The 14,474-nt window shown below is 50.6% G+C and overlaps 1 protein-coding gene and 1 long non-coding RNA gene across 2 annotated transcripts; both read left to right on the top strand.

The window, feature by feature from the left end:
• Nucleotides 1-3,255: 3,255 nt before the first annotated feature.
• Nucleotides 3,256-7,387, top strand: LOC133265577 (protein FAM162B-like). Its single transcript, XM_061446253.1, has 4 exons — nt 3,256-3,425; nt 5,171-5,276; nt 5,802-5,910; nt 6,491-7,387. The coding sequence occupies exons 1-4, from the start codon at nt 3,287-3,289 to the stop codon at nt 6,596-6,598; spliced, it is 462 nt and encodes a 153-aa protein (XP_061302237.1). The 5' UTR covers nt 3,256-3,286; the 3' UTR covers nt 6,599-7,387.
• LOC133265578 (uncharacterized) lies at nt 3,605-4,964 on the top strand. Its single transcript, XR_009742024.1, has 2 exons — nt 3,605-4,108; nt 4,776-4,964. It is a non-coding gene; the product is annotated as an uncharacterized LOC133265578 (long non-coding RNA).
• Nucleotides 7,388-14,474: the final 7,087 nt, after the last annotated feature.

The following is a 14,474-nucleotide window of genomic DNA, read 5'->3' as shown; positions in this document are numbered from 1 at the left end:
TGCCCTTTCTATCCAGGGCAAGTCAGACCCATCCCAAGTCCCCCTTTAGTCTTTGCTTGCAGAGATTTGCAGCTCCAGATGCAGCTCAAGCTCCACTGAATTTGGCTCCTATGAAGACAATTTATAACTGCATTCCCAACAAATATTCTACTGCATCTTAGCTAAAAACCTGGAGTCAAAGGAATGAAGCAAGTGTGGTTTATGGGTCCTCTTGGTTACAGCAGCGTTGCAGTGGCCCTTGTTTGTAGGCATTTCCATTACCACCAGGAGAGGTAGGAGTGGGTTGTGCAGGAGATGTAAAGAGATGTGCAGGAACCTTGGGCTTCTGGAGCAGTAAAGTCTTTCAATCCTGTGGCTGTTGGGAGCAGTACAGGAAGAGCTGATGATGTGTCCGAGGTGGCAGAAGGGGTGTGAAGATGCTGCGGAGGCGGGATGCAGCCCTGTGAGGTTTTGTGTTTTCCATCCTTAGTGTTGGTACCAGTGTGCAGCAAGTGTTACAGCTGCGTACTGCTCTCAGACAGCAAACAGAGAGGTCAGAGTCTGCACCACCACCCCCACAGCCACAGGGACCATCCTCAGCTCTCTCTGAGCTAGGCTGCTCCTTCATAACTCCAAGTCCTTCAGATCTGCGTTCCCCCCTTGCAGCGAGGGTCAGAGGAAGCCTGGGGATGTCTGTACAGCCCAGTCTGTGTGAGTTGCTCTCTGTGCTGTCCAGGGCCTGCTGAGGAGCTGGGGTCCTGCTCTCCTCCTGGCAGGAGCTGTGGGAGGAGGGTAAGATGGTGCTTCAAGCCTCGATTTCTGCATCTCTGAACAAGTTGTTGCTGCCTATGAGCTTAATGGTTATGAAATCACAGAGGCATTCTGCTAATGAGTCGCTGGTGGGTATCAAGCGATGGCTGGTGAGGGGGTGAATGGATTTTTTGGTTTTGTATGGTTTTGTAACCTGGGCCAAGAGGGATATGCATGTACTGGGCTAGGCAGAAAACACCTCTAAGGAGGACTAAGGCCATCAGGTTGCACACAAGGCTACCCTGGTCCAAGAGTATTCTGCATCTCTCTGCTGTTCAGGAAGGGATTCAAGATGCTCTGGGCCAGAGAGAGATCCACAGTATTCAAGGGAAAGATTGAACTCCCAATGCAATGATGTATACAGCTTTTTATTAGCTTTCATGTGCTGCAATAAAACTCACCCCGGCATTAAGCATTCATGGTGCTGAGAAGCATCTAAAATTCAGGAACAAGTTACTGCCTCTGTGGTTTCAGGAGGACTTCTGTGTCTTTGCACTTCTAAATGCTGGCATAATAAATCCTGAAGTGCTTTCTTTCCTCATGCAGATGTGAATAATACAGCTGTCAGCTGGTGTGTCTTCTATAAGAAACGATTGGCAGCCCTGAGGTGGATAAGGGCTGGAGGCCTGAAAATCCCTTTAAATCCAGAAGCAGACACAATGTAAAGACAGTCATCTTTACAACAAGCATTTTGGAGAGTGCCTGTTAAAGCGCAAGTGCTGGAGCCCCTGTGGGGTTGGATGCCTTCAAGAGCAATGTGAGCATTGCAGCAGCTTGCCCCATCCATCGCTCCCCAGCCCCTCCTGCTCACCCTGCCCACCATGTATTTCCTCTGTGGGGTCCTGATCTGGAAATGGATCTACTTTGCTTTACCAAATGGCAAGGGAATTAAGCTAAACACATTAAGTCATGTCTGGATGCATTGCGGAGCTTCCATGAATGAGGAAAACCTGTGTTTGTCATTCCTGGGAGTTTCTTCTTTCCCCAGTATCAATAACTCCATGTTCTCAGAAAATACGAAACATCTCCATGAACGGTAGAGTTTTAGCTTCGGGCCAGGAGCCTGGTACCTGGAGCTGCATCTGTGTCACATCCTTCATCCTCTCAGCCATTAAACAATATCCTTGCCAACATCCCAAGCTCTGTTCCCTTGCAGTTCTCCCCTTGCTCTCAGACACGCTTTGATTCTCTGCAATATTGCATTTGATAGTATAACTAAACAGTTCTGAATATTTCCCTTTCGGCAACTGTGTCTTCCCTTTCAAATGGAACTCATTTCCCTGTTGTAAATCAGCTTTAGAGCCTTGTATGTCTGAGGAGAGGCTCCAATCGAAGCCAGTATTCTGCATTTCCATTTCTTGACCCAGCGGGTAGAATTGTGTGCAAAATGCAGGAGAAATGTCACAGAGATAAAACGGCATTGGGCTGGATTCATCCTCAGCTTAGAGCAGCTGATGTTACGGAAAACATCCGGACTTTGTGGAGATTGAATTCAAAGAGGGTAAATACCTTATGGGTACTGCTACATTTCAGTGATGATTTTACTGACTACTGCAGCATCACCTGAGGGGTTTGATACAGTTTCTTAGTTTCAAACCTGAAATATAGCTGAAACACGTTTCTATGCTGGGAAAGTCTGCAGTCTGGGTGCGGGATGAACTTCCCAAGTGTACTGACAGCAAACTTGGGCTTTAGTTTCCTTCCACCAAACCACGTTTATTGAGGTCGGGAGAACGCCTCTGCTCTTCAGACATCCCGTTTAACACTGATGTGCTGAGAGAGCTGGGCTGGGTCAGCTGGAGAAGAGAAGGCTCCTGAAGGGGAGACCTGAGAGCAGCTCCAGTGCCTGAAGGGGCTGCAGGAAAGCTGGAGAGGGGCTTGGGACAAGGGATGGAGGGACAGGCCAAGGGGAATGGCTTTAACCTGCCCGAGGGGAGACTGAGCTGAGCTCTTAGGCAGAAGCTCTTCCCTGGGAGGGTGCTGAGGCGCTGGCACAGGGTGCCCAGAGAAGCTGTGGCTGCCCCATCCCTGGCAGTGCTCAAGGCCAGGTTGGACACAGGGGCTTGGAGCAAGGTGCTCCAATGGAAGGGGTCCCTGCCCGTGGCAGGGGCTGGAGCTGGAGGAGCTTTAAGGTCCCTTCAACCGCAGCCGGGCTGTGGTTCTGTGATGTGGTTCTGTGAGCTCCGCAGTGTAACCGGTTCTGATAACAGCAGGAAGCGCTGGAAATGCCCCTGCCTGCGCCGAGGGGCTGAGGCACCGCGGAGCTCAGCCCTGCCCGCTCGCTCCGCAGGCGCGGCCCGGTCCCGCCGGTGCCAGCTCAGCCTCGTCACGGTGACGCGGGCGGAGGCTGCCGGCAGCGGGGCTGGCAGCGCCGCCGCTCCCTGCTGACAGGAAGGGGAAGTCGGGCGGCCATAACTGTCGGCAGCGGCCTGTGCCGTGCTGCGGCAGCCGGGCTGCGTGCTCCGGGCCGGAGGGCAGGCGCTGGGCCGCAGGGGGGATGCTGCGGGTGCTGGGGGGGATGCTGGGGCGCAGCCGCGGGCTGTGGCGGGGGGCTCGGCCCGGCCTGCACCCCAGCAGAGCCGGCGGCGGCAGAGCCAAGGGCGCTGAGGACGGGGCCCTGCAGACGGCTGAGCCAGGTGGGTGGGGAGGGCTCGGGCGCTGTGTCCCGCTGCAGCGCGGGGGTGAGAGGGCATTGCCGGGAAACGGGGGTGAGTGAGCCTGGTGCTGCCGTGGGGCTGGTGCTGCCGTGCGGGTCAGGAACGCTCCCGAGCCGTGGAGCAGAGCGGGAGCTCTGAGCAGCGCAGTGCACGGGGTGGGCTGAGTGCTCGATCCTCCTCCTACGGCGCCAAATACAAGCGGCACTTCCATCTTTTACTGTTGTGCGTATCTGTAACACGGAGCTGCTGCGAGGGCTGGAGCAGCTCTGCTCTGGAGCCAGGCTGAGAGAGCTGGGCTGGGGCAGCCTGGAGAAGAGAAGGCTCCTGAAGGGGAGACCTGAGAGCAGCTCCAGTGCCTGAAGGGGCTGCAGGAAAGCTGGAGAGGGGCTTGGGACAAGGGATGGAGGGACAGGCCAAGGGGAATGGCTTTAACCTGCCCGAGGGGAGACTGAGCTGAGCTCTTAGGCAGAAGCTCTTCCCTGGGAGGGTGCTGAGGCGCTGGCACAGGGTGCCCAGAGAAGCTGTGGCTGCCCCATCCCTGACAGTGTTCAAGGCCACTGCTGGCTGCAGGCCCAGTTCAGCCCCTTGCTGATGTTCCAGATGCAGTTCTCAGCCTCACAGGCATCCTCTGAAAGGGAAGCACAAGAAGCAGGAAAGTAAATGTACCTGAGGTCTGGGTGCCAGGATTTACCCCCAGGGTTGCTCAGCCCTTCACAAGCCCTGGCACGCACGAGCAGGCCAGGGGCTAAGGAGCCTAATGTAATTTCACGAGCACTGTCAGGAAGAGATGCTCCCTCTGCTCTGTTCTGTAGCAGCAGAGATTTCCTTTCAGCCCAGCACCAACAGGGAGTGCAGGGCACTGAGGCTGGGGCCATCATTATGTCCCTGCACGCCCTGGTCTCCCGTGGGGCATTTCTAACCACCAGTCCCACCCTTGCAAGCACAGGGCAGTGTAACCAGGCACCCTGGTTGCATCAGCCTGGGTGTGTGAGCGGTCCCAGGTCCCCTGTGATGGCCACTGCACAGGGGTGCAATGCAATAGGCAGGATTTGAGCTAGCCATTGCTGTTTTTTTCCGCGTCACCCTACCACTGCCCTTGTCGTGGCCTGTCATTGGGTTTGCTTCCACCAAGAGGAGCCAGAGTCCCTTTCTCATTCCGCTCACGGTGACAGCATGCTAATGGCATCACCGTAGTAGTCTGGTGGGATGTAATGTATCATCATTAGAGTACAGTAATGTGGTACCCAGCTTGCATGAGAGCTACTGCCAGCCTCCCACCAGGCTGTGCTTTAACAGACCTCATCTCTCCATCAGTGCTTACAGGAGGAGACGCTGTCGAGGAGTTGTTAATGCTGCTGACAGGTTGCTTAACTCACTAGTTGGGCCATTTAAAAGCAAGATGCTTGCAGGTTAAGAGCAATGCTGCGGGCTTGGGTGGCTTCAGCCCCGCATCCTTTCCCCCTTCATCAGGAAGGTTAGAAGACAGTTCTAGTTTAAAACCTACCTAAACAACAACAAATAAAGCACAAAATTAAATAAGCTGCAAATGTAAGAAAGCCTCTCCCCCCAGCTGCTGGCTCCTTCTGACACAAGAAAGCACATTTGGCTCTCACGGAATAGAGAAGTGTTGTTTTGAACTCGCACTCCTTTCCTGCTGAATGACAGCTTTTTTTCTCCTCCCTTTAAGCTCAGCTCATTGTTTTCTCCTATAAAATGTCCTGCAGGTTACAAGACTTTCCAACGCGACAGAAGGCCTACGAACTTTGATAAAAAGGTGTTAGTGTGGGCAGGACGCTTTAAAAGGGAGGAGGACATCCCCAAGCACATATCGTAAGTAGACCTGTCTGAATGATGCTTTTGGATGTGAATGTACAGGTTGAGCTCCCAGTCAGCATTACCCGCAGTGGTGCTCATGTGGGGGGGTTCGCCCTCCTCCGTGCTGATGGGCTCTGCTGCTGATGAACCTGAATTGTTGGGGAGCATAAACTTTTTGTCATGCCCTGTGAAGGAAACTGTATCGGATACAATACATTTCAGACTAAGCTGGAGCATCTTTTGCAAGACAAGTGGCTTTATATCTAATATGCAGTTTGTTGAGCAGGATTCGTTATTCGTGTTGTTACTGATGACTGTTGGGAGTAGCAGTACCCTGCCTGTGTGGGAGGGTGACTAAATCTTTCCCCTATAAGCTAATTTTTTGAGGAGTCCTCTGAGAACTTGCAGAAAGAGGAGGCTGAAACACATTGTACATTAATAAGCACTTGCTGGAAGACTTGAGGATTCATTACTCAGCTCCCCATGGTCTCATGTCACACATGCTGCTGCAGGATGGAAACTCTGCTCTGTCCTCCACAGGTCTGAGCTCCTCGAAGCAGCAAGGAGCAACGTCAGGATAAAGGTGTGCTACATCATGATTGCACTGACTGTGCTGGGCTGTTTGGCCATGGTCATCACAGGCAAAGAAGTGAGTATTGTTTCTTGGTGAACCAACCCACTTAATGTATGGTCTACGTATGCTCTCTTTGTAAATAAGTATGTGGGAAGCACAGCTGGTAAATGTGCTGGTTAATGTGTTCCTTCTGACCCGCTTTGCCATGAACCTGTGCAGAACAGTGCTCTCTATCATGGTATCTCACCAAGAGGCTGGTCCAAAGGTTGTGGAGTACATTATACAGTGTCAATAGTGCCTGGTCTTGCCCTGCATCTGGGGAGCAGGAGGCTTCCTTGGTCCTGCCTACCTAGCCTGTGCCACTACAGCCACCAACAGCTGTGGCATTCAATTCTTCCCATCCCAGTGGTGGGCAGTGAGGGTCTGGTGCCTGATTTGTATGCCCCAGTGTACCTGTAAATAGTTATAAGCGTGATTTTCCTGAGAATCAGAGCTGCAAATGGTGAAAAATTGGTAAACCAAGCAAATACATCAACTTCTGTCACTGCAACATACCAAAAGGGTCAGTGGGGTATGAAAGCCACTGGTGCAAATGTGGGGAAACTCAGCGGTGGGGAATGTGTGTGTTCAATGATTTTCACCATTTCCTTTCAAGGCTGCTAAGAAGGATCAAACTCTGGTGCGGATGAACATAGAAAAGAAAGCCAAATGGAGAGCTGAGGTGGAGAAAGAGCAGGAGGCAGCTGTTGGGAAGGCACAATGATTGGCAACAGATTTAATTTGGCAGCAGAAGATAAGTGGTTTGCACACATGGCATATGTACCTGTCTTCATTTAACCCTTCTGAGCCTTTTCACTGAAACTCTTTCAGGGCAAAGACTTGCTCAAAACCTGCTCCATAGCAACTGGGAAACTCCGATGGAAACCCCAGGAGCTGCTTTCTGTGGCCTCTGGTCATTGGCACTGAGTTCAGCCAAAGCACAGACATCTCTTCTAAAGTGGGAAGTGTGGAAAGGACGAATGCAGGACTCCTCAGCTTGGGGTCAGCTTTTTGTGGTACCACTGATGCTCAGCATGGCCTTGGTTCTGTCACCTCACAGCCAGGAAGGATGCAGCCCTACATTGGAGAGCATCCCATTCTCTGCAGTGCCTATAGGGCAGACAGCCTTGGCCAAAAGAGACTGAGGACATGGGGAAGAAGAGTCTGCAATATGTTTTCAAAGCACCAACAGGTCCATCATCTCTACCTCTGAGCCTGCTGCCATCACTATCCTTTCTCCCTTCCCAGCCCTTTGTGGGATTCCGTGGCTGAGGGACCCCATGCCTGGTACGTGAGCCTGGCCTGGAGGCACCCTTTGTCCTTTGAACGTCACTGGTTTTGCTTTATCATCTTCTGCTTCCAGTTGTTGCCATGAAAGTTACCTAGCACTTGTTTTGTTGTGACTTTAGTTAGGAGTAATTGTTAATACATGGTTTACTAAAACTGGTTCTTTTTAATCTTCATAGTTCATAAATTCATAATAAAACAGCTGTCCAATTACATCTGAAACAAAGACGTCTCTTCACAGCTTCTTTTAAAGTGTCACCAAACTCTCTGGGATGGTGTTTAACAGATGGGAGATGCTAATGAAGTATTGAAAGTTACATTTTCATTAAGTGATTAAACTTCAAGACAGGCTTTAGTTCATGCTTCTGGGTGCTGACAGTCTGAGCCCCCCTGTAATGCCTCAAGACCTGTAAGACAGGGTGGTGGAGCTGGGTGTGCTGCATGGGACATGGCATGACAGAACCCAGCCATCTCATCCCAGCTGCCATAGGAGATGGCCAGTGCTGTATCCAGCCTCAGCCTTTCTGCAGCATCCTGAGCATCATGCCAGGGCTTGGCCTTTGCAGGGTTTATTACTCAGAGAAATTGCACTTGTGCTTCTGGGGGCTCTGGAAGCTCCTACTCAGGTTTCTGAGGTTTATTGTGTTAAAAATCAGGTCCACTTACTGCTGCTGTGTCATGACATGAACAAGCTGCTGGCAAGGGCAGGATGGGGCATCAGCAGGTGGTCAGCAGCTCTTGGGCTCTGAGTCTCCCTCTCCTGTGATCACTGGGCAGCTTTGTCCCCTCCTGTGCTTCTTAGGAGCACTTTCTCCACGTTGCACCCCTGTTTAGGATGAGGAACATGTGAGGGGGAACACTACCTCTGTCACAGCTCAGTGTGTCCAGTCCTTGTTTCCAACTCACAGCCCCATGCAGTACAATTCACCAAAAGTCACGTCTGCTCCCTGTAGTATCGTTCATGAAGCACAACTCAGGGAAGTGAAAATAATGGTCTAAGACAAGTGCAGAGTGAACAAGTCTCTGCTGGGAAGGCACTTCTGGCTGCACAGGTAATGTGGGTGTTTTCATTTTACATGACCTGGTTTTCTTGGTTAGTGCAATAAACCTCAAGAACTACCTCAAAGTTAGTGTTCATTTGGGGACAAGGTGAACCAGCTCTGGCCAGCCTCTTAGATTTATATGTAGTTTTTTCATTCTTAAAGGGCCCAAGCAGCCTGGTCCAGTGGAAGGTGTCACTGCCTATGGCAGGGGCTTGGAACTGGATGAGCTTTAAGGTCCCTTCCAACCTAAACCAGTCTTTTATTGTATGATTCTATGGCTTTCATGTGCCTTTTCTAAGAAGGCAAATATAACAGTTAAATGAACCCATTTCACAAATCCACATCCATGTTCTGAGCTTCCCTGAGTTAGAGCAGGGAAGGAGATGACCATAACCCTATTTAAAGAACAAGCAAATCAACTGTGACTTGTTCCACTCTTTGCTGTGCACTTCCCTCTGCCTGGGAAAAGACAAAAAGCCTGCTTCAGGTGTGAGCTGTTCTCCAGCCCTCTCTAACAGTCTGGGGCTCTGTTGACTCAAGCAAAAAGCTGCTGCGTTACACACTGTCATTAAGGAAAAGTGAATTCCTCAGAAATCCTCCTCTGGGAGCCACTGGTGATGGGCCACTTCTGAGCAATCAGATGACCCAGTGGTTTTGGGCTCTCACAAAGAGCTCTGACTGTTACGGAGGGAATAATTCTTTACCAGTCCTGGCTGCATCATTACTCATTTGAATATCATAACATCCCTCAGAAAGTCAATCAGGCTAATCACTGCCTTGCACTCGGGCAGTGGCAGGTGGCTGCTGGTGTAGCACAGCCTTGGTTGGAGCTGTACCCTGTTGTACTGGAGGCACCGGCACAGGACATTGCACTGCTGATGGCCTCTCCAGTGCTGGGACTTACCACTGCTTGTTAAAATCAGCTTCCATCTGGGTTTGCAAAGTCCTTTAACCCTTCTCTTGAAAAGCTTCTAATTATCAGGGCTTCCTGAGTGTATAATTGCTAATCCTCACCACCCCCTGTTGTGTTGTTTGCTTTGATTTCCCCTCCCATCTGTACTACTACAGTGTCACACCTGACCCACAGGTCATTTAAAAAAGGGGCTGGGGGTTGTTATTAGGTAGGAGTGACTCTTTCCTTTTTAACAACGTGCTCTACATTTTCTCAACTTGCTCCTGAGCGCTATGAGGGTGGTTGGCCTCTTCCTGAGGCAGGGAATGGTGCTGGGGAATGTGCTGTTTTGCTGTGATGCTTAGAGAAACCAAGGGTGAGTCCTTTCAGCTCATATCTCATTTACTACTCTGTACCAGGAGGAAAGAATGCTTCTTCCCCTGCAGGATTTTTGCCATTTTAATGAACTTATATGTGCTGGTGGCTGGTGCCATAGAGATTTGCATTATAATAACAGTTATTAAGGAAGATTTTCCCTGGTAGCTGGAGTTGATCTAATTCTGTTTCCATTAAAGTCAGTGCTGCAGTTCCTCCTGGCTGTGGATTAAGGTTATCATCCACCACTTCTTGAAGTTCCAGGGATTTTCAGAGATTTGGCTGCCCTAGGGAGCCAGGCTGCTGTGGGGCAGAGCTGCGTGTACTGAGCTTGCCAATGCGGTAAGATCAAGCTCCTGTGGAAAGCTCTGCACTGTGAGCATCTCAGTGCCTCCAAGGACATGTGTGACATTGGAAAGCCTGAGCTCAGGAGATCTCAGTCCCTTCCTTACTCATTTTACCTCCGGTTGTGACCTGCTCAGGGGGTTTCTAGTGGTTGATTTCTTTCCATCTATTGACTATGTGCAGCACTTCTGAGATGCAGCGAGGCTGATGTGATCCTGCACTTGCAAAGGGCTTTTTCCCTGGATGCAGGTGACATCTTGCCAAAAGAAAGATCTCTTTTTAAAGACTGCTCTGTTCTTTCAGTGTTTAATCTCTCACCAAGCTGGGAAACTGCTGCTTGTTTTGAGGCTGAAAGCACCCAGTTTCATCACCCAGGCATTGGATGTTGTCTTCAGTCTGGGGTATAAAATATCTCAGCTTTTTCCTGTAAGTAGTCACCCCTCAGCTCTTGTTGGCAGTCAAATTCCTACTATGTTTAAACACTTGTAGTTCATAACCATTGCTTCGTGGGTATCACTGCTACTGGCTAGTTAAGTGATTGACACTATCATGAATTTATTCTTGTATCAAGCGATTTACTACATTAGTAACCTCTTCGTAAGAAATCCCAATTGATTTTTTGTTTGCTTTAGGACAGAATCAATAATCTGGTACCTTTGCAGAAGGAAAGGATGTAAAAGCTTTCCAGACTTCACTGCCTACCCTGGGAAATTCAACAGCACAGTGGTTAAGCATCAGAAACTTGCTCTCCTCTCTCTGCACCCTGTGGGGAGCAGCATGGCCAGCCAGCCACAGATCTGCTTTTGCTCCTGGGATTGCCAAGGGACAGTTCAAAGGAACTTCAAGGTTAAAGGTCTCCTCTGGGTGAGATGCAGTTATGGTCTGGATTGCCAAAGGGACCTGCTCCCTTTTACCACAAAGATCTTTCCAGCTTGGAGCAGCCTTGTGCTTTCTCATATGCTCAAGAGCATCACATTGAGTAAGTGCTGGTGGCTGCTGGTCCGCAGGTACCTGGGGTCCTTGTGCTCATCATCCTTTCAGAGAGGGCTTAAGCATCCCTCTCCTACGTGGGTTGGGACAGTCATTCTAGCCTAGCAGCAAAGCAAGGCCAGTGTTCAGTAATGTGAATTAATTAATGGGTTACATTAATGCAGTGAGGTAGCATTAAAGCAATTTTCCATGGTTAAATAGTCTGATGATCGTTAGTGCTGTATGATTTAATGTAGAACCTCTGTGACAGTGATAGTGACGCTGTCCTGTCACAGTGACAGTTCGGGAGCAGGTAGCCCCTGAAGGGCTCTGAAAGGACCTGACCATTTAATTTCTTTGCTCTATAAAGGATCCCAACACTACATTACACTCATGTGGTGTGCTCTGCATGGTGCCGTCACCATGCATTGCTGGCTCCCCTGTAGCTATCTTAACAAAAGCATTGTCCTGCAACAGATTTTTAACAGCAGGGCTATAATCTTTACCAAGGACATCCATTAGGGCTGTAAAGATGTCATTAGAGCAATCCTGCGCCAGGGGGGATGGAACAATATCCAGAATGGTTTCAGACTGCACTAAGGGGCTGGAGCAAACCTTGAAAGATAGTCAAATATCACAGCGTTTCAGTGCTCTGAGCCCCATGAGAGAGCAATTTCACTTGGCAAACAAAGCTTAACGCAAAGCAAAACCACAACCATTACATGTTGCTGTCTGCCTTTGTTTCCTTTCCCTTCTCCTGAGAGCCCTTGTGCAGGCGGCCCCGGGGATGCTGAGTGGGGCACCTACTGCAGTGGCAGGAGCCCAAGGAAGGGGCTGTGGAGTGACTCCCTTAGGGGCAGTCCTGGTTGTCCCGGGAAGGACAAGGACAGAGTGCTCAGCAGAGCCGCTTGAGCATGAATATTTGATTTGCTTCAAGTAGCCAGAGAGGAACTAATAATGATTAAAAGAGAAACTCCTGTCGGGAGTGTGCCTGCGCCGGAGCTCGAGTCACCCATCTCCACATCCGCACACATCCCCTTCCCGCACACGGAGCTATGCACCAGCCTTCAAATCAGCTGCAATATCCCGCGGGTTTTTTCCTTTACACATATATTTGCATAAAGGGAAGTAAAATCTCTGCAGCCTACCTTTATCTCCAAAGTAGGCTTCCCTTGAGACACAGTGCAAGAGCGTGGCTGTCTCGTCTGGAGGAGGAGTGATGCAAATTCTGCTTTCAGCCCTGTGGAAAGAAGCTGGAAGTTTTGCACAGGGAAGAGGCAGCCAAGAATCTGCTTGAACTACTGCTGGGGGGTCAATCCCTGCCTTCAGCAGCTCCCGAAGCACACCACAAAGCAGTCAGTGCCACGTTGTCCCTTTCAGAGGTGAGGAAGTCTGCATCCCTGGGAGCAGGGCTGCCCTGAGAGAGGGCAAGAGCAAGTGTGGGCTGGCAGAGGCATCACCCCTTTATGGCCTTCTTTTGCTTTTAGAGCTGAGCACTTTGGATGACAGAGATTTAAGGGCTGAGGTTTGGGGTGCTGGAAAGGAATCCTCATCACCCAGGGGCCTGGAAATACAGTGGAGCTCTGCCTAAGACCCTGCTTGTTGGCCAGCCCCTGGGAGTGTCACTGGTGAGTGATGATATGTAATACAGGAAAGAGCCCAAATGTGGCATGAGAGAAAGGATGGCTTTGCCCCACTCTTCATCTGACTCCCTCCTCCCTGTTAACAATGTCTTTATCAACAAGGAAAAGTGATTTGAGTGATTCTCCCCCTCAGCCAGGGATCATGACCTGGGAATGAAGGCAGGCTCCCATATGTGCTTCCCAGCACTCTCATGGGGGCTTGGCTTGGATCTGGATGCTCTCACACAGCAGTTGGTGCAAGCTCAGCACTTCCCAGCTAATGTGCTCCCTTGCTGCTCTGTATGCAGGCATACTTCTATAAACAGCACTAAAACCATCCACTTAACCAATAGAACAGGCATAGGAGCTCTGACATCCAGGCAGCAGAGCTGAGACAGCGGCTCCTTTGGAAGCTAATGCTCTGCGGAGGCTGAGCAGTTGTGATTCTAACTATAGCTATTACTCTCCATGCTCCCACCTGCTGTCTCGCTGCCCTCACCAGGCTGTGGCTGTGTCAATGGGTCCCCAGCTCCACAGCACCAATCCCCCTGGATGCTTTGTGATTGGGGCAGCTTGGGTGCTCAGCAGCTTTGCAGTGCTTGGACGGGTGTCACTGTTATTCACTGAGATTGTGCCTGGGGTGAGCTCTGTTTGCAGTCTGGCAAACCCAGTTCCCACAGGGAAGGGATTGGCACTGTGTGTGCTGCTCATCAGGATGCTGCTGTGCATCAGGACCGACAGCATCTCACCGCCTGGCTTACGTATTGCCTGAGAAAGCATGTTGCTGAAGGGGAAGCCTGTGTGCCTGGTGTAAAATGGTGTGTTTAGGTGAACTGCGTGATGTTTATCTGCTCCATAAACCTGGGAGCGGTTTTACAGCCCTGGTCTTCCAAAAATGCAGGCTTTGCTCTGGAGAGGTGGTGGAGGATGGAGCAGCTCATGGTAGGAGAAACAAGTGAGTATAAAGAGCCCTGCTAAGTGCAGACTGTAGAGCCAGGCTGAGAGAGCTGGGCTGGGTCAGCCTGGAGGAGAGAAGGCTCCTGAAGGGAAGACCTGAGAGCAGCTCCAGTGCCTAAAGGGGTTGCAGGAAAGCTGGAGAGGGGCTTGGGACAAGGGATGGAGGGACAGGCCAAGGGGAATGGCTTGAACCTGCGGGGACTGGAGCTGGATGAGCTCTAGAGTCTGTTCCAACACAAACCAGGCTGGCATTCTGTGTTTTAAAACCGGAAACAACAGCCTGGCTTCTGTGGGGAAGTGCAAGAGCCGCTTTAGAACTTTGAGATTTTAATTGACTGCAGAACAGCTTTTAACCTGGGTTGAAACTCCAGGCGGATTTGCATAACAATTGATTTAAAAGCTCCACTACTTCCCACAGCCAGACCATGGAAACCCGTTTCTGCTCGGGTTTATGTTTTAAGTGCTTCTAACAACGGAGCAATTCAGTGTTCCAGCGCAATTTGCAGGCTCTACGGCAATAGCCGGCTGCAGAGAAAACTCCTCCTGGCATCGCCTCAGTCCCGCCTGGAGGCCTGAGCACATTTGAGTTCACATTTCTCTCCCTTTACCTTGCCCTCCGCCCAGGTTTTTGTTTAACACCGAAATCCCTCCAGAATGTGCTGGTTTAATGTCGTGTTTCAGAAAAAGCCATTAAGCCCTCATTCACCTCCGTGAGCAAAACAGCTTTTATTAATGCCTTTAGCTGTGATGAGTGAAAGCTCCAAGCTGTCAGCTCGAGCTGCAGGAAGAGCCCTGGTGCTGCGCTCAGGTTTTGTATTAAAAAAGGATGAGGAACAGCACATCAACGTGGCAGGGAGCAGCCGGGAAGGTGAGAACACACAGAGCATTCCTCATTAATGTCGTGGTTCGGTCAGGATGCGAAAGCTGTCAAGTGAGGAGGAGAAAGCGGGGTCTGAGTTTCTGTCCACTCGGTCCCTGTTTGCCCACGTTTTCGCCTTTCCAAGCAGGAAGCTCAGGGTCCAGGCAAGCCCCTGCTCATTTACCTCTGTGCACCAGCAGGTATCTGTGCCTGCCTCCCATCTCCTCCAGCCCGGAGGAAATCTCTCCAGG

The sequence above is a fragment of the Pezoporus flaviventris genome, unplaced genomic scaffold (assembly GCF_033815535.1).
Source record: "Pezoporus flaviventris isolate CSIRO_AGI_PZ_B2104156 unplaced genomic scaffold, CSIRO_AGI_Pfla_v1 ptg000005l, whole genome shotgun sequence".
In the NCBI taxonomy this organism is placed as follows: Eukaryota; Metazoa; Chordata; class Aves; order Psittaciformes; family Psittacidae; genus Pezoporus; species Pezoporus flaviventris.
The sequence above is the reverse complement of the archived record's forward strand: the minus strand, read 5'-3'. Positions and strand labels throughout refer to the sequence as shown.